General features: G+C 43.6%; 1 protein-coding gene across 3 annotated transcripts in view; it reads left to right on the forward strand.

Annotated features, from left to right (window-relative positions):
• RGS20 (regulator of G protein signaling 20) overlaps nucleotides 1-19,890 on the forward strand; it is an 87,874-nt gene that overhangs the window by 67,006 nt on the left and 978 nt on the right. For all 3 annotated transcript variants that reach the window (XM_047842396.1, XM_047842395.1, XM_047842397.1), the window contains 2 exons: nucleotides 11,895-11,981; nucleotides 16,635-16,869. In XM_047842396.1, coding sequence (XP_047698352.1) covers nucleotides 11,895-11,981; nucleotides 16,635-16,869 — 322 coding nt within the window. The remainder of the gene's footprint in view (nucleotides 1-11,894; nucleotides 11,982-16,634; nucleotides 16,870-19,890) is intronic.

The raw sequence follows: 19,890 nt of genomic DNA on the forward strand, positions 1-19,890 counted from the left end.
CAGGGGTACAGACACACACACAGACACACAGGGACACAGACACACACAGAGAAACACAGACACACACACATATACACACAGGGACACAGACACACACACACACAGAGACACAGACACACACATATACACACAGAGACGCACACATATATACACATACACACACATATATACACACAGGGACACATACACACACACGGACACACATACGCACACACAGAGACACAGACACACAGGGACACAGACACACACACATACACATACATACACACAGAGATACATAGACACATTCACACATGCACATACACGTACACATATGCACACACAGAGACACATACACACCCCTGTACACATATAGACACATACACAGAGACACATACATACACACAGAGATACATACATATATACACATACACACACATACACATAGACACATGTGCACACACATGCACACACATATACACATACACACATATATACATACACACAGAGACACAGACACACACACAGACACACAGGGACACAGACACACGCACACAGAGGCACAGACACACACATATATACACAGAGACACACATACATACACACAGAGATACATACATATATACACATACACACACATACACATAGACACATGTGCACACACATGCACACACATATACACATATACACATATATACATATACATACACACAGAGACACAGACACACACACAGGGACACAAACACACGCACACAGAGGCACAGACACACACATATATACACAGAGACACACACATATACACATACACACATATATACATATACATACACACAGACGCACACACAGAGACACAGACACACACACAGGAACACAGACATGGAGACACAGACACACATATATACACACAGGGACACATACATACACACAGGGACACACATGCATATACATACGTATATACACACAGAGATACATACATATATACACATACACACACATAGACACAGACACACATATATATACACATACACACAGAGAGACACAGACACACACATATACACACAGGGACACAGACACACACACACACAGACACAGACACATATATACACAGAGACACATATATACACACAGGGACACATACACACACACAGACGCACACACAGGGACACAGAGACACACACACATATACACACAGGGACACAGACACACACACACAGAGACACAGACACACACATATATACACCGAGACACATATACACACACAGGGACACATACACACACACAGACACACATACGCACACACAGAGACACAGACACACACACAGACACACAGGGACACAGACACACACACACAGAGACACAGACACACACATATATACACCGAGACATGCACATATATACACATACATACACACAGGGACATACATGCATATACATACACACACAGAGATACATACATATATACACATACACACACATAGACACATACACACATATATATACATACACACAGAGACACAGACACACACATATACACACAGAGACACACACATATATACACACAGGGACACGTACACACACGCACAGATGCACACACAGGGACACAGACACACACACAGAGAGACACAGACACACACAGAGACACACACATATATACACACAGGGACACACACACACAGACGCACACACAGAGACACAGACACACACACAGACACACAGGGACACACACAGAGACACAGACACACACATGTACACACAGAGATGCACACATACACACACACACACACACACACACACATATATACACACAGGGACACATACACACACACAGGCGCACACACAGAGACACACACAGTCACACAGGGATACAGACACATACACACAGACACATAGGGATACAGACACACACACAGGGACACAGACACACACAGAGACACAGAGACACACACACATATACACACAGGGACATAGACACACATACAGAGAGACATAGACGCACACATATATACACACAGGGACACATACACAGACATATACACACAGAGACACACACATATATACACATACACACATATACACACAGGGACATATACACACACACGGACGCACATACGCACACACAGAGACACAGACACACACACAGGGACACAGACACACACACACAGAGACACAGACACACACATATACACACAGAGACGCACACATATACACACAGACACACACATATACACACACATAGACACAGGGACACACACACATATATACACATACACACACATATATACACACACAGAGACACACACGTATATACACATACACACACATATATACACACAGGGACACAGACACACACACGGACGCACATACGCACACACAGAGACACAGACAGACACACAGGGACACAGACACACACACATACACATACATACACACAGAGATACATAGACACATTCACACATGCACATACACGTACACATATGCACACACAGAGACACGTACACACCCCTGTACACATATAGACACATACATACACACAGAGATACATACATATATACACACACATACACATAGACACATGTGCACACACATGCACACACATATACACATACACACATATATACATATACATACACACAGAGACACAGACACACACACAGACACACAGGGACACAAACACACGCACACAGAGACACAGACACACACATATATACATACAGGGACACATACACACACACAGATGCACAGACGCACACACAGAGACACAGACACACACACAGGGACACAGACACACACAGAGACACAGACACACATACACACACATAGACACAGACACACATATATATACACATACACACAGAGAGACACATAGACACACACATACACTCATATACACACATACACAGACACATACACACACATATATACACATACACAGAGACATATGCACACACACAGACATGTATATACATATGTACACACATACACATATATATACACACAGAGACACATACACACACTCATAGAGACACACACATATGCATACACATACACACAGAGATACACATACAGACACATATACACATATGCACATACATACATACACAGACATATACACACATATATACACAGAGACACACAGACACACATATATACACGTACACAGAGACACATGCACACTCACACATACACAGAGACACATAAACACATGCGCATATGCACATACATGCATACATGTATGCACATACATGTATACACAGAGACACATACATATACACAGAGACACATATACACAGGCACACACATATACACATACGTGTATACGCATACACAGAGAGACACATACGCAGAGACTGCACATACATACACATATGCATACATGTACACACATACATGCACATGCATGCGTGCGTGCACACACAGATACATGTACACACATGCATGCATATAAACACACGCACATACACACGCACAGACACAGAGACAGACACATCCACACACAGAGCCACACACACATACACACACACATACGCACATATACACATACATACACACATGCACACATATGCATACACACACACACACACACACACACACACACACACAAAGGGGCCACGTATCCTAGCTTTTAAGGGACTTTCTATTCAAATCCCTGAAATCAGTTTAGTGTGTTAAACAACTAAAGAATAATCTAAGGCGGTTGGTGATAAAATATTACTTTGGGGGCAAAAACAGTAACTAGATGGTTAGAAAGGAATGAACTCAGGCACTCTACTTGGTAATAAAGGCTTGATAGAAGTGTTTGAAGTCACGGTGGGTCTAAAAGGTTAAGTAGAGAGAGCATGGATTTTTATCTTCTGCCTCTCTTTTATCAACTTCAATTTTTAATAAAGAGAAATGTCAAAATCTATGCTTAACAGAGAGAAAAACGTAAAAACACAAGATAACTTACTGGTACAGGAAGATACACAGCGTTTGCTTAAAAAGAGAGAGACACAACTTGAATATAAAATATCCTTGACCATTTGAGTCCCTGTTAAAGTTCTGGAGAAGTGTATACAATTTACACCTAGAAATCGTAGGAACTTTAGGTGGCATTTCTGAAATCGTGACTATGAAAAGAGCTTATTGCCCACCAAATGTGTGCCTGACTTTAGGCAATTAAAATTATTGAAAATTAAGTTATTGTAAATTTATGTTGAGCCAAGACCTCACTCCACCGTGGAGAAGACGACCAGGTGACAGTGTAACTGATCGAGAACAGTGACAGGACCGTTATAATTGGGGTAAAGCCAGTGGAGGCTGAAATTAAATGTCCAGGAGAGTTTGATCTCTTGCTTGATTTGGGCCGGCGTTAACTTCCAGAAAGTTCCGATCTGGTAGATGGGAGCCGGCAACACGACGCTCCAAGGACCGATGGAACCATGGTGGTGGGTGGTTGGTCTATACAGCAGGTGGGAATATGGGGGAGATGGGGCTGGCAGGAGCCAAGCGGTCTGGCTTGGTCAAGGCAAGGCTTCAGCCCCGAGGGGCGTCTAAAGGACTCGGCTGGAAACCGGAGGAGAAGCACGTGTGGCACACCGTCCACACGTGGGTATCCAGGGAGGATACCCGCCAATGGTGAAGGGACTCTGTTTAGGCCCCACCTTCCAGCCTTCGCTCCGCTAATCAGTTTCAGTGAGCTAATTAAAGCTGATTGTGCGAGAGATGTGCAGGGATATCCTGGTGTGGCCGAGACCCCCATTTACCCCGTCGCCCCTCCCTTCTCTGCTGCTTTAGAGGGACACGGAAGGCTGAGACCATGGCCTGAACAATGTATGGGACTGATGGAGTAGACACAGCGGGTGGCCACAGGTCCCAGAGTAGGCTTCTACCGGCACCGGCCACGGCAAATAAATCCTAAAGCCGTACGTAGGCATCATCGCCCTAGCCAACACTTCCGTAGCACATATTGTGTGTGCATTTAACAGACAACGGAGCAATGAGAAACAGTGTTGAATTGTTCAGTTGTGCACCCGAAACTGATACAACACTGTATGTTAATTATAACTTTGACTAAAATAACATAAGAGAGCAGTGTCTTCAAAGAATGGAAGAAAAGTAATGAAAAAGTCAGTCAAACCATGATTCAAGAGTGTGGATAACATAAGACATTTTCAGACATATAAAGGCCTAGAGAGCCAACTACCTTCAGACCTTCCCTAAAAAAGAAATAAGGAAGGATATACTTCAGGAAGAAAAAGTGAACCCAGAGGGTAGTCATGGGACACAAGTAACAATGATGGACACCAGACTGATCAGATAGAGCTACAAAATGTCATATTTAATTGTGTTAAAAAGTGTCAATACAGGGGCACCTGGGTGGCTCAGTCGGCTAAGTGTCTGACTCTTGATTTCAGTTCAAGTCATGATCTTGCAGTTCGTGAGTTCGAGCCCCACGCTGGGTTCTGCACTGACGGTGCAGAGCCTGCCTGGGATTCTCTCTCTTTCTCTTTTCTCCGTCCCTGCCCTGCTCGCACTCTCTCTCCCCCAAAATAAATGAACAAACATTAAAAAGTATAAATCCAGAGTCATAAACAAATAATCTCATGTGCATGGTAGACACACCAAGTAACTTAGACCAAAGTTACATTTTCTTCCCAAATTAATGGTATTCTTCATTAGTCAGAAGTACAACATACATAGTTTCCACACCAATGGAAGACGACAAAAGAAATACAGAAAACTATAAACATAGGACAAAAGTGGTTTTGAAAAAAGAGAGAATAAACTATTCAGCAAACCCCAAGATACTTGGTATTAGGGTGACCAGCTCAACCCAGTTGCCTGAGATGTCTCGGTTTTAGCAGTGAAAAGCCCTACGTCCCAGAAAACCCACGAGTCCAGGCAAACCAGGAAAGTTGGTCACCCTACCTGGTATCCAAATCCACAAAAATAGACTCATATTCCTATATTGCATCACGTACAAAATCAGTCTCTTCCTACCCCCCCCCCAAAAAAAAACACAAAAAACAAAAAAAAAACAAAAACCAAGATCAACTCATCCAGATGGTTACAGGCCTAAAGGTGAGAGGCCGAGAGTAAGATATAGGATAATATCTTTGTGATCTTGGCACTGGGAAGAATTACTTTTTTAAAAGATCCATTAAGTTGGCCACATTAAAAGGTTAAAATGTGCCTAACAAGAGAAATAAAAAATCTATTTCCCACAAAGACTTGTACACGAATATTTATAGCCGTGTGATTAATACTAGCCCCAAACCGGAAGCAATCTAAATGTCCGTCAACTAACGAGTGGATAAACAAAGCGTGGTGTATATCCATACAGTGGAATGGGATTTGACCGTCAAAGGAATAAAGTATGAAAACTGCTAAAACATGGATAAACCTTGAAAAGATGATGCTAGGTGAAAGGAGCCAGAAACAAAAGTCCACTTACTGTATGATTCCATTTACGTGAAATGTCCAGAATAGAGACAGAAAATAGATTAGCAGTTGCCTAGGACTAGGGGAGATGGGAGTTAGTGCTGATGTATACAGAGCTTCATTTAACAGTGATGATGAACTGTTCTAAAACCATGGTGATGGCTGCACAATTGTATTAAGAAACTAAAACCACTGACTGGTACCGCTGAAATTGGGAGTTGTATGGTGTATGAATTATATTTGGATAAAACAGTTTTTAAAATGTGTTTAACAAAATATATCAGAAATAAAATGAGCAGATAGAACATCCTGGGAGAAGATAATTACAGTGGATTTAACAAAGAAGGAAATTAAACCTAGAGCATATAGAGAAAGAACTTCAGGAGACAAATAAGAACATAATGACCAAAAGGAAAATAAGCAAATGAAATAAAACAGGAAACATAATCCACTTGTGCTCCTACAAACAAGGATCAGATATATGAAAGTTAAACACATAGCCTTCTGGGGCGCCTGGGTGACGCAGTCGGTTAAGCGTCCGACTTCAGCCAGGTCACGATCTCACGGTCCTTGAGTTCGAGCCCCGCGTCGGGCTCTGGGCTGATGGCTCAGAGCCTGGAGCCTGTTTCCGACTCTGTGTCTCCCTCTCTCTCTGCCCCTCCCCAATTCGTGCTCTGTCTCTCTCTGTCCCCCAAAAAATAAATAAATAAACATTGAAAAAAAAATTTTTTTAATAAAATTAAAAAAAATAAAAACACATAGACTTCTAATTGTTTTTTTATGTTTATTTACTTTTGAGAGAGAGCAAGCAGGGGAGGGGCAGAGAGAAAGGGAGAGACAGAGAATCTGAAGCAGGCTCCAGGCTCTGAGCTGTCGACACAGAGCCCGACGCGGGGCTCGAACCCACAAACCGTGAGCTCATGACCTGAGCCAAAGTCGGACAGTCAACCAGCTGAGCCATCCAGGCGCCCCTAAATACATAGCCTTCTAAGTGGAACACTCTACCCTAAAAAAAAAACTCTTGCACACATGCAAAGGGAGACACGTATGAGACGATTCATGGAAGCATGAATCTGTTTGACAAAAACTGAAGATGTCTATGAGGTTCATGAACAGGAAAATGGGTAAATATTTTGCAGTGCATTTAAATTCATGTGCTGGAGGAAAAATTAAAAATAGAAAACAGATTGTAAAGCAGTGCATATCGTATAATAATACCTTTGCAAAATTTGAAATATGTTTTTGTATTTATATATATTTATATTTATATACATAGAGTAGCATAGCTATGAATGGAGTGAGAACAGATTCAGGATGGTATTCCCTCTGGAGTAGACGGGTGAAATGGGACGGAAGAAAGTACACAGCAAACTTCAACTGTCTCAATATTTAATCTCCTTGATTTTTTTTTCCCCCAACATGCCCTTGCGATTTATCCCTGTTGCTAATACATAGTAGAGTCGATTTTTAAGAAGAGTAAATGTCAGTATGTTTTGTAAGCCCTTGTTATTCTCTCAGAGTTCTGCTTCACGGCCTTACGGCATTTCGTTTTATGAAAGGAGTCATTCAGATGCTTGATCCCTAAAACATAAACTTTTTCTTTCCCCTTCTAGAAGACTGAAGAATGTCTTCCTCTTCAGAGCTAAAAAATTTACCAAAATGTATCTAACCATGGGACTTGTTTCACTGAATAGTTCTTCCACGTGGCGAGGAACTATTTTAACCGCCCGCAACGTTTTCTTGGCTTGTTCTACTGTGACAGTTAACAAGAAACTCAGGTTTAAAAACTGATGCAAAATATACCTCTCACTTTTTTAGGAACACGTTATCTCATTAAGAAATATTCCTACTTCTTGGGGCGCCTGGGTGGCTCGGTCGGTTGAGCGTCCGACTTCGGCTCAGGTCACGAGCTCACGGTCGTGAGTTCGAGCCCCGCATCAGGCTCTGGGCTGACAGCTCAGAGCCTGGAGCCTGCTTCCGATTCTGAGTCTCCCTCTCTCTCTGCCCCTCCCCGACTCATGCTCTGTCTCTCTCTGTCTCAAAAATAAATAAACGTTAAAAAAAAAAAAAATATATATATATATATATATATATATATATATATATTCCTACTTCTAAAAACAATGAGACGTGGAAAAAATGTCAAAGCTTAAATGAAGACTGTGTCATTCAATTCACAATATAACTTCCGGGCCTCTTAGAAGCCTTGTGTCAAATTCATCCTTTCTGCTCCTCCTGGATTTTTCGTACCCATTGTGTAGTGATGTTTTCTGCCTAACAAAAGAAGCGTTAAGTCAAGCAGTACTAACGCCCTTGCAGCCAGCACACCCTCCAGATGCCTCCTAAGTTTGTTTTTGTTTTCAGAAACCGGTATTTACTGAAACTGGCATCTCGGAAGCAACAAGGCGGGAGCGTCCCGCGCGTCTGATGACTTTGCATTAAAGAAAAACAGACGCCATTACTGAAAATCCATAAAGCAGATGTGCTGAAAATAGGCTGAACTGCTTCTATAAAATGGTAGAAAGAGTGGAAAGGAAAGATATTTAATAAGGAGGACAGAAAAGATAGCACAGTGGCAATAGTCGGATAAAGCAAACTGAAATAACGGTAATAATCCATTTTGAAAAAACGTTTTAAAGATTTTATTTTTAAGTAATCCCTACCCCCAACGTGGGGCTTGAACTCAACAGCCCTGAGATCAAGAGTCACATGCCCCTGAGCCGGCCAAGCGCCCCCGTTTTGAAATTAATAGGGAACTGAAAGCATTCCTGCCCAAAAGCAAGAACCAGGCGAGGATGTCTCTTCTCCCCTGCTGTTTTAACGTTGGATTTTAAGTATCAGTTGATGCAGCTGGGCAAGAGAAAACAACCTGAGGCCTAAGAACCAGAAGAGAAGCGATAAGGCTCTCCATCTGCAGAAGATACGAGAGTACGCTGGGAAATGCCAAGAGAATGACTGCTCAGCTGATGCAAACACAAAAGAATTCAAATCGTAGAAAGATACAGAATTAGTGTAAAAAAGAATAGCCTTCAGAATGTAAAGAACGCTTTCAACAATTCCAAAATAAAAAAAAAAACAAACCAATTTATATTTTTAAGTTTATTTTGAGAGAGAGAGAGAGACACAGTAGGGGAGAGGCAGAGAGGGAGGAGAGGGACAGAAGATCTGAAGCAGACTCTGCTGACAGCACAGAGCCTGGTGCGGGGCTCGAACTCACGAACCGCGAGATCATGACCTGAGCCGAAGTCGGACCTTAACCGACTGAGCCACCCAGGCGCCCCTAAAAAACAAACCAAGTTAAAGGCAGGCACAAGATGTGAGTACACAGGTCTCCAAAGAAGACGTACAAATAACTAATAGATGCATGAAAAAATACTCAATGTCATTAGCCATTTAGCAAAATGCAAAGCAAAACCGCAATGAGATACCGCTTCATACCCCCTGAACTGGCGAGAATAAAAAGGACAGACAGTAACAAGTGTTGGCAAGGATGTGGAGAAACGGGGTCCCTCCAACATTGCCGGTAGGAATGCAAAATGGTGCTGCTACTTTGGAAAAGAGTTTGGGACCTCTTCAAAATGTTAAAAACGGAGTTACCATATGAGAGCATCTCCATCCTTAAGCATCTAACCCAAGAGAGAAAAACAAACATCCACAGAATGTGTGCAGTGGCATTATTTATAATGGCCAAAAAGGGCAAGCAAATAACCTAGATACTCATCAACTGATTGATGGATAGCAAACTTCATATGACCATACAGCGGAAGGTGGTTAAGCTGCAAAAAGGCATGAAGCACTCATACCCGTTACAACATGAAGGAACCGTGAAAACATGCCAGGTGAAAAGAAGGCAGTCACCAAAGACAACATGCTGTATCATTCAAAAGAGGCGTATCTAGAGAGACAGGACATAGGGTAGCACATGTCCAGGGCCGGAGGACGTGGGATGTGGGGGGTAATGAGGAGGGGTTGCTACATGGGGCTTCCTTCTGGAGTGATGGTTGCACAACCTTCTGATTATCCCGCAAACAACTGAGTTGTGCACTTTAAACAAGTAACTTCATGATGTGTCAACGATGGTTCAATAAAGCTATTAAGAAAGTAAGAGCCTTGGCGTGCCTGGGTGGCTCGGTCAGTGAAGCGTCCGACTGTTGACTTCGGCTCAGGTCATGATCTCGCTGTTCATGGGTCTGAGCCACACGCGGGGCTCTCTACCAATAGCTCGGAGCCTGCTTGGAATTCTCTCTCCCCCTCTCTCTCTCTCTCTGCCTCTCTCCCACTTGTGCGTTCTCTCTTGCGCACGCTCTCTCGCTCAAAATAAATAAACACTTAAAAAAAAGAAAGTTGATATGTACAAACAGTAACCAGTTAGGAGATTAGGTGGAATTGAGCATTGCATTTGCAGTAACAACAAAAATAACTGGAAAAAATTTACAAAAAAAAAATGTATAGGCTATAAGGAAATTTAAAATCTCGTGGAAGGTAATAAACTTTGATTGTATGCTTTCCTGGTTTTCTCCAACACTTTTGTATTTGTGCCTATGAAGATCTAAAACCTCCATTTTGACTGGAGAACATACACTTTTTTTCAAGGCGCAAAAATGAAATGAAAACCCCAAACGTCCTGATAACCTGACCTTTTTTATTACTTTCTAATGGACATGTTTTTATGACAATAACTATGCTAAACATAAACTCTCCCTCAATTAGTGTAGACCACAATATGATCATTGATTTTGCTAATACTTTAGCATCATACTTTTGGTTTTCTTAAGAAAACCAATCTGGGTCAGTCTTTTTCAAGAAAAGAAAGAAATTCTACTTGGTAACCTGGAGTTCTTTAAAATATTTATGGGGCGCCTGGGTGGCTCAGTCAGTTAAACATCCGACTTCAGCTCAGGTCATGATTTCACGGTTCGTGAGTTCGAGCCCCGTGTCAGGCTCTGTGCTGACAGCTCAGAGCCTGGAGCCTGCTTCGGATTCTGTCTCTCCCTCTCTCTCTGACCCTACCCCACTTGTGCTCTCTCTCTCCCTCCCTCCTTCAAAAACAAATAATAAACATTAAAAAAAAATTTAATAATATATGTTTTGAGGGGGCGTCTGTGTAGCTCAGTCAGTTAAGGGTCCAACTTGAGCTCAGGTCATGATCTCACGGTTCGTGAGTTCGAGCCCCACGTAGGGATCTGTGCTGACAGCTCGGAGCCTGGAGCCTGCTTCACATTCTGTGTCTCCTTCTCTTTCTGCCCCTCCCCCACTCTCACTCTGTCTCTGTCTCTGTCTCTCTCTCAAAAATAACTAGACATTAAAAAAAAATTTTTTTTAAATATACTCTTTGATATGTCTGACTGGCTCAGTCAATAGAGCATACAACTCTAATCTTGGGAGTTGTGGGTTCAAGCCCCACGGCTGTAGAGATTACTTAAAAATAAAACCTTTATCATATTCCTTGATACAGAATGATCTCAAGTGACATTTAAATGTCCTGTTTCATGCAGTCTTACTGTTAGAAACCAAGAAGAACAGAGACCCAGGAGGGCCTCCCATGAACTCAGACGAGAAGACCTTCCAACCTGTGAAGAAAGGTAAAGTCTTGTTATTGTTTAGCTTGCCAAATTGACAGAATGCTAGCCTTATCATTTTGATTTTTTTGCACTGTAACACACAGTTCCTCTAACTGCAACTTAATAACATCAAATCATAATGTGGCACCACATTTTCTCTCTGCAGAATTCATTATGTGACAGGGAGAAAAATTAGTTCCGTTATTAATCTCATCCCTGCTAATCACAAATATAAATCGATGCTTCTTGACTAAACATGACGTTATCCTATTTTCATAAAGTAGACTTTTAAAAAGACCATAGTGAGGGGCGCCTGGGTGGCTCAGTCAGTTAAGCATCCGATTTCGGCTCAGGTCACGATCTCGCGGTTCGTGGGTTCGAGCCCCGTGTCGGGCTCTGGGCTGACAGCTCAGAGCCTGGAGCCTGTTTCGGATTCTGTGTCTCCCTCTCTCTCTGCCCCTTCCCCACTTGTGCTTTGTGTGTGTGTCTCTCTCTCAAAAAAATGAATAAACATTTTTTAAAAAAATGTAAAAAGACCATAGTGAAACACACACGTTTGGTTTTCAGGAAAGTTCTAAAGGTCTGTTTTTTTCTTAACTATAAATTTATACTTCAGCTAATGTATTACTGTTTTAATTTAAGTATTCTGGGGGGGAAAAGTCGGGAAGAAAACACATAAATTCCTTTCCATGTCAGATTTTTCAATTCTCTTCTTTTTAAGTTTATTGAGAGAGAAAGCAGGAGAGGGGCAGAGAGAGACGGAAAGAGAGAATCCCAAGCAGGTTTTGCCCTGCCAGCGTGGAGCCTGACCTGGGGCTCAAACTCATGACCACACGGTCATGACCCGAGCCAAAATCAAGAGCTGGATGCTTAAGTGACCAAGCCACCCAGGCACCCCAAATTACCTCTTCTTGTTCCTGTACTTACTTTCACTTCCCTATTCTAATACTTTTTCTTGGTATTATGCCTATATAATTACAGATACTAGACAAATACCCTGAAAGTTGTGTTCAAACAGGTCTTGTATTACATTGCTTATTTTTGAAGGGAAAACAAAACAAGTAGCCTAAAAGGTTACTTAAGTGTGTGGGGTTTTTCCCCCCATTCTTTATCTTCTTTATCCTTACCCAGATTTCTCAAAGTCTGGGAAGCATATTAAAATATTCCACAATTTGGGGCACCCGGCATGCTCAGCTGGAGGCGTGTGAGGCTCTTGACCTCAGGGTCATGAGTTTGAACCCCACACTGGATGTGAGATTACTAAAAAAATAAATAAAAACTTTTTTTTAAATCCGGCAAAATTTATGAGTTTGCTTAAAAATAGCCTTTATCTTGAGGGCGCCTGGCTGGCTCAGTTGGAAAAGCGTGTGACTCTTGACCTGGAGGTTGTGAGTTCAAGCCCCATGTTGGGTGTAGAGATTACTAAAACAAACAAACTTTAAAAAAATGACTTTTATCTTACGTATTCTAGTATGTTGTATTCTGTACCAAAGCTTTAAGGCTCTTCTGTCTGGAACCAGAATGCCCACATCTAGGCCTGGATGTACCCATCCTGCCAGTGTGAACTCGGGCACTTAGCCACACTCTGCCTCAGTTTCCTTCTGTGGGGAATGGGGATAATACTAGTTTATCGTGGCTGTTGTCGTGAGCCTGGGAGCACGCAATATTTGCTGGCCATTACTTGCTCTCGATTAAATTCAATAACGTGAAATGACTCTTTTTAACTTAATGCCTTGTGTTTCCCATTCTCCTTAGACATTATTATTTGCATTTGCCTCGTATGTCTTTGCCTGTCTATTTGTTCTTAATTTTTTAAATAATTAGTAAGCTTCCTGAAAATAGCATTACGCCGGATTTTGGCCCAGGGTCGGTCTGTCTCTAAATGGGGAATTAGAATCCAGTTACAGTGGGTCAGTTGTTTTGATGATGATTGGTAAGTTTAATCTTCCAGCATATTCTTTGAATCCTGGTAAGACCTCCTAATTATTTCCTTAATTTCTGCTTGTTTCGTTTGGGTTTTGGCTTTTGCTACATGAACTGTGCCTTCTTTGCTTTTAGGGTCTTCAGTACTACGGGAGTATATGCTCCCTCTTATTTTAAATATTTTTATTATTTTTATTATATTTTTATTTTTGTAAGTAGGCTCCACCCCCAATGTGGGGCTCCAACTAAACGATCCTGAGATCGAGAGTTGTACGCTCTACAAACTGAGCCGGCCTGGTGCCCCTGCTCTCTCCTATTTTAAAAATAAATAAGTAAATAATAAATAAATAAACGTCTACTACCGATTGCCTTTAAGTTTTTCAAAGTCATTCTTTAATATATATTTCTTAAATTGAAGGAGTAAAAAGCTATCTTTTGAATCCTCCTATTTAGGGGACATAAGGTAGCACACTTTAGTCAGCCACACCAGTTTAACCTTTCTGAAAAGACTCCAAGATTTTTATGCAGATCACTCTAAATTATTATGCTTGAAATCATCTTTTCAACATCTTTTAAAACATTTTCTTTCAAAACAAATTTTCCTAGGGGCGCCTGGGTGGCTCAGTTGGTTAAGCATCTGATTTGGGCTGAGCTCATGAACTCATGGTCCTTGGGTTCGAGCCCCGCATCGGGCTCTGTGCTGACAGGCTCAGAGCCTGGAGCCTGCTTCGGGTTCTGTGTCTCCCTCTCTCTCTGCCCCCCACCCCCCCACCTTGCACTCTGTCTCTCTCTCTCCCTCCCTCTCAAAAATAAACAGTAAAAATTTTCAAAAAAACGAATTTTCCTAGTTATGACAGCTACTTTAGGTTTTCATACACAATACTTTTTTTTTCCATGATGAAAAATCTACCCAATATGGAAACAGAACCCCAACACTACAGAAGTTTTGCGGTAAAAACCCAGTCTTCCTTTTTTTGTAGGCCTTGCCCCGATCTCCGGATGTAACTGCCATCAGTGGTTTCTCTGTAGATCCTCAAAGGAATTTTCGATGCATTTATACACAGTTGTGTTGAAATGGGATCCTTCTATACACAGTGATTCTAATTTAGAAACTAAACTCGCAAGTATGGTTTGAACATCTATGTTCTTTTTTGTTTGCTGACTACTTTCTATAACCCATTTCCTCCGGTCTTGAGCTTTTATGCATGCTTCACTGCTGGGTCATTATAATCCATGTTCAAGATACAATTTCAAGAAAGGGACATAGAATTTGCACCACGAACCTCTGTATATGTGAGTGTGTGTTTTCTATGAATAACTAGGGCAAGTAGTTACATATCCGATTTTTGGGTACCCAGCCCGCACCCCTCAAAACTGAACACAGAACTTTCGGCAACATGGCGGACTAGTAGATCATCGGAGGGCCCCCCCCCCCCCCGCCCCGGTGCAGAACAACAGATTTTGCATGATTCTCAAGTTTTTGCATCGCTGGACTCCCTAGACAGTAAGGAAAACAACAAAGTGCCTGAAAAACAAAACCAAATGAAAAATAAGCACAACCCTGAGTGGTGACAGCTAAGCACCGGGCAGGAGGGTTTTCTCTGAGAACAAGTACAGAGCAGGGTGGGGACAGGGCGTTGAAAGGGACATCGCAGCTTAAGCCCTGACCTATGAAAGGAGCCCTGGTGGTCCTGGGTCAGTGACACCTCCTAGATGTATTTCCAAAGAAGCAGGTACCCACCCTCTCTAGAGGAAAGAAAATCTCCCCAATTTTCACTCTCCATTTTCTAAAGGCGAAGACCAACCAGAAACTAAACTAAAAGGACACAGCCCCCAAATGACAGGCAGTAGAAACAATACTTGGATTCAGAGCCTGAAGGACTTCAGGTATGAGAATTATCTGTAACACAATGTAAAATAATCGTCTCTGAAATGTTTAAACCGATTAAAGGTGGAATCACAAAAGTAAGTGAGCAGAATTCAACTATCAAAGATGTCCAGGAGGACCGTGGAGTACTGTAGTTTTGCAAGATGTCACCTCGGGGAAAGTGGGCACATGGTACATGGGATCCCTCTGTATTAATTTTTTCCTTTATGTTTTCTTAAAATTTCCTTAGCGTTTATTTATGTTTGAGATAGACAGAGCATGAGTGGGGGAGGGGCAGACAGAGAGGGAGACCCTGAATCCGAAGCAGGTTCCAGGCTCTGAGCTGTCAGCACAGAGCCCGTCATGGGGCTTGAACTCACAGAGTGTGAGATCGTGACCTGAGCCAAAGTCGGCCGCTCAACCGACTGAGCCCCCCAGGCTCCCCCCCCCCCCGGTCTCTTTCCAGTGTTAAAAACCACGAAGGAGACACAGTCCCGTTGCTGTTCTGGAAGGCAGTGTGCTGAGGTCTGCCTTAGTCCTGTCGCGGGGGACTGGAGAGTGGTCAGCTGCTTCCAGGATTTTTCTTCACTGTTCACAATTTTAAAGCTTTCCCGGGACTCCTCTAGGTGCAAACGCACGCGTTCTCAGCAGCGATCCTAGCGACTGGTTTCCCGGCAGTTCGGCAGTGGCCATGCCCTCCAGCGAGAACAATTTCGCACGCACGCGTTTTTGCCAGAGGCTTCAGGAAATGGGAACAGCTCGCTGCTCTCTTCCTAGGCGCCCATTTCCTTTCTCGGTTGGGGAAAAGGTGCGTTTCTGGTGATGAATTGCGAAGACCAGTAACCGCGGTCCCCCTGGCCCTTCTCTTTCTGTCTCCACCAAAGCCCAAGCCCCACTCTGGAAGAAGTCAGCGCCTGGGCTCAGTCGTTCGACAAGGTAATGCTTACCCCGGCGGGAAGGAATGCCTTCCGGGAGTTCCTCCGGACAGAATTCAGTGAAGAAAATATGCTCTTCTGGATGGCGTGTGAGGAGCTGAAAAAGGAAGCTAATAAGACCGTTATCGAAGAGAAAGCAAGGACAATCTACGAAGACTACATTTCCATTCTTTCTCCAAAAGAGGTACGTACCCTACTCCAGAGGTTTCCTCCCAGGAGGCCGTTGGTCAAATGAACCCCCTCAGGGTCTGGTCACCTGACACAGTTACAGTTACTCCAGAATAGAGAACACACTGCACCCAGACTCGTGGCATTCGGGTGCCTTTGACTGTGGTCTCACAAGCGGGCTCTGAGTGCCCCCTAAACTCTGTGAAAGATTTTGTGCCTTTTTCTGGGAAAAAAGCATTCATGACCTTCCTCAGATTCTCCAGGAGGGGGAGTCTGTGCATTTTATTGTAAACACCACTTGAAACTATTCTACCCTGTAAGCATTTCTTTAAAGAAAAGTATCCCCTTATTCTGAGCAAAATCTTTTTTACAGGTATTTTTATTTTAATAGAAATAGCATCACTGATAGGATACGGAGGCCGCGTAGGTTTTCCCTAGGGGGTCCTTTCCTTATAGCAGAGAAATTATCAGATGAGTGAAATCAATCAAGTTTCCATCCCCAGTTTTTGTTCCTCCAAAGCTAAAATCTAGGGGGTCAGGTTGATCTCAAAACCTAGCATCTTGTAGCTCTAATTGTAAAATCACCCGTTCTTTCCTCCTACGTGCCCCTAAGAATATCAAGTCAATAAACCAGGGCCTCTCCTGTCAAGGAGCTCGGTCAAGGGGGCAGACAGACATGGAGTCCCTGGTGTGCCACATGGGCTGGCGGAGTGAGCCACCAACGGGGGGGTGGGCCAGGAATGAGGCACAGGAACTAGGAGATGCCATGGACGAACTAAGGATGTGAAAAGGAAATGACCAGAAACACAACGGGATGAAGACATCCCAGAGGACGGGCCTCGATGTGCCAAGGGTAAAAGCATGCAGTCCCGTGAACTGTGAGAACGTCGGTAGTTTGGCACACTGACCGTGACACGTCTCCCAAACCACTAGGGCTGCTGGTAGACAGCAGGAAGAGAGTTCAGGAAAGGGGGCGGTCTAAGAGCATCGAAGCGTTTGGGGGCCATGCTGAGGTTTTCTGATGGTCATCTTGGGAAGCCCTCGGATGTTAGCCTGGCAACATCGTCGAATTTGGATTTTCAAAAGACCAGCGTAGCTGCACAGTGGATTAGGAGGAGACGAGAGGTGGGGGAAGCTACCAGACTGATTACTGCAGACAGGACATGATGAGCCATAGTGGGGTCAGCTGGAGGGAAACCAGAGAGGCGGGGTTTCATTTGAGGTGAATCCCAGCGTCTGGACGATTCCCACATGTCTGGGCGGGCTGGACGGTGGCATAGTTCATGGAAACTGGGCAGACAGGACGGGGATCATGCCTGGGAGAAAGACAGCGGGGCTCCACTTTGCTTAAGTTTGTGTTTTTAAGTTGGAGCTACTCCGCTGACAGACGTATGAATGTAGAGTTCAGAAAAGTCATTTCCAGTTTGGGTTAACAAAAGCAAGAGAATTTTCGTCCTTCAATATATGGCTTCTACACATTCTTATTTAGTCATGATTTTGCTTCCTTTTTTTGAGATGCAATTTGTCATCACTGACTTTTAAAGCATCAAAGAATCGAAACACTTGTTAGCAAACGTGTGAAGCAAAAAAGGATGTGAAAAGATGACCCTTTCTTCCCCAAAGTAGGCATCTATTACTTGAAATATAACAGCATCGACATTTTTAAGAGCTTAGATTTTGGGGTCAGATGCACTTGGGTTTGAACCCTGGTTCTCTCGTTTAGTGGCTCCGTAACCTTTGGTATATTTCCGCACCTCTCTGGGCATCTGTTTCCTCATCTGTACAAAGGGGACATCACCATGTCCCTGTTCGTTTGGGAGGATTACAAGGGAGGACAGGTGCAGAGCCCCAACACAGCACCTGGCAGAGTCGTCACACCCTGGGTGGCCCCTTCACGAAGCAACCGTCTGTGTCCGTTCCGTCATCCCGAGCTGACGCTCCCAGAGACCTTCTTCGTGCGGAGGCCGCAGAGAACGAAGTAATTCCGTGTGCCGCATCTGTGTGTGAGCTAGAATGTCCCCAGTGGTTTCTGTAGTACTTCGGTTTAATTCTCCAACAAGAGCAGATGATTTCTTCTTCCTTCCAGCCAATGATATGTATCAAGCCCCTCCTTCGGCAGGAGCCGTGCCCCTGGGCCCCCGGGCCTGACACTCGGGAAGCTTCTACGAGAGGACTGCCTCGTGCTGAGGGCCGCCGCCGCAGGAATAGGCTTGGGGGCCAGGGGCCAGTAAAGGTTCTTCACGCAGCAGGGAAGATGTGTGAGTTCAGTTCTGCAGCCTGGGGAAAGTCTGAGCCCAGCGGCTTGCTCTGGTCTAGGAGACAGCCTTCTCTAGGACGAGGCAGACATCAGAGAAGGAGCTGACATCTACTAAGGACTTCCTGAATTCCACGCACTTTAAATAAATTCTCATTAAATCCCCCCACCCCCCAGCTACCGTCATCATCATCCCCTTTGTGGAGGAGTTCGCTAGGGCACGGTTTACTTTGCCTAAGTCCCCAAACGAAGCGGTGGCATAGCTGGGATTTAAACACAGGCCCTGTGTGCTTTTAACCCTCGCACAGGGATCTGAGTAGCTTCCATACGGCAGCCGGCCGGACAATCCTGGAAATCTGTGACTGTGTTCTTAGCTGGCTACAGCCTGGGACCTCCAGGTTTTAGCCCTAATGGTATTAAGAAATTAGCAAGGGATAAGTTTGTGCATGCTTTTTTCTTCCAAGGACATTGTACATTTTAAAGAAGGAAAGCGGGGGCATCTGGATGGTGCAGTTGGTTGAACATCTGACTCTTGATCTCATAGTGTGTGGGTTCGAGCCCCACATGGGGCTCTGTGCTGATGGCACAGCCTTCTTGGATTCTGTCTTTCCTTCTCTTCCCCTCCCCAGCTTATGCGTGTGCTCTCTCTCTCCTTCAAAATAAATGAACTCAAAATAATTTAATAAATAATAAATAAATAAGGAAGACAAGGTTGGGGTTTTCTGAAGCATCACGATCCCCACTAGCATTACTTGTGAGAAATACACATCGTCACGCCTTCCC

Source organism: Prionailurus viverrinus, chromosome F2, assembly GCF_022837055.1.
Source record: "Prionailurus viverrinus isolate Anna chromosome F2, UM_Priviv_1.0, whole genome shotgun sequence".
Classification (NCBI taxonomy): Eukaryota; Metazoa; Chordata; class Mammalia; order Carnivora; family Felidae; genus Prionailurus; species Prionailurus viverrinus.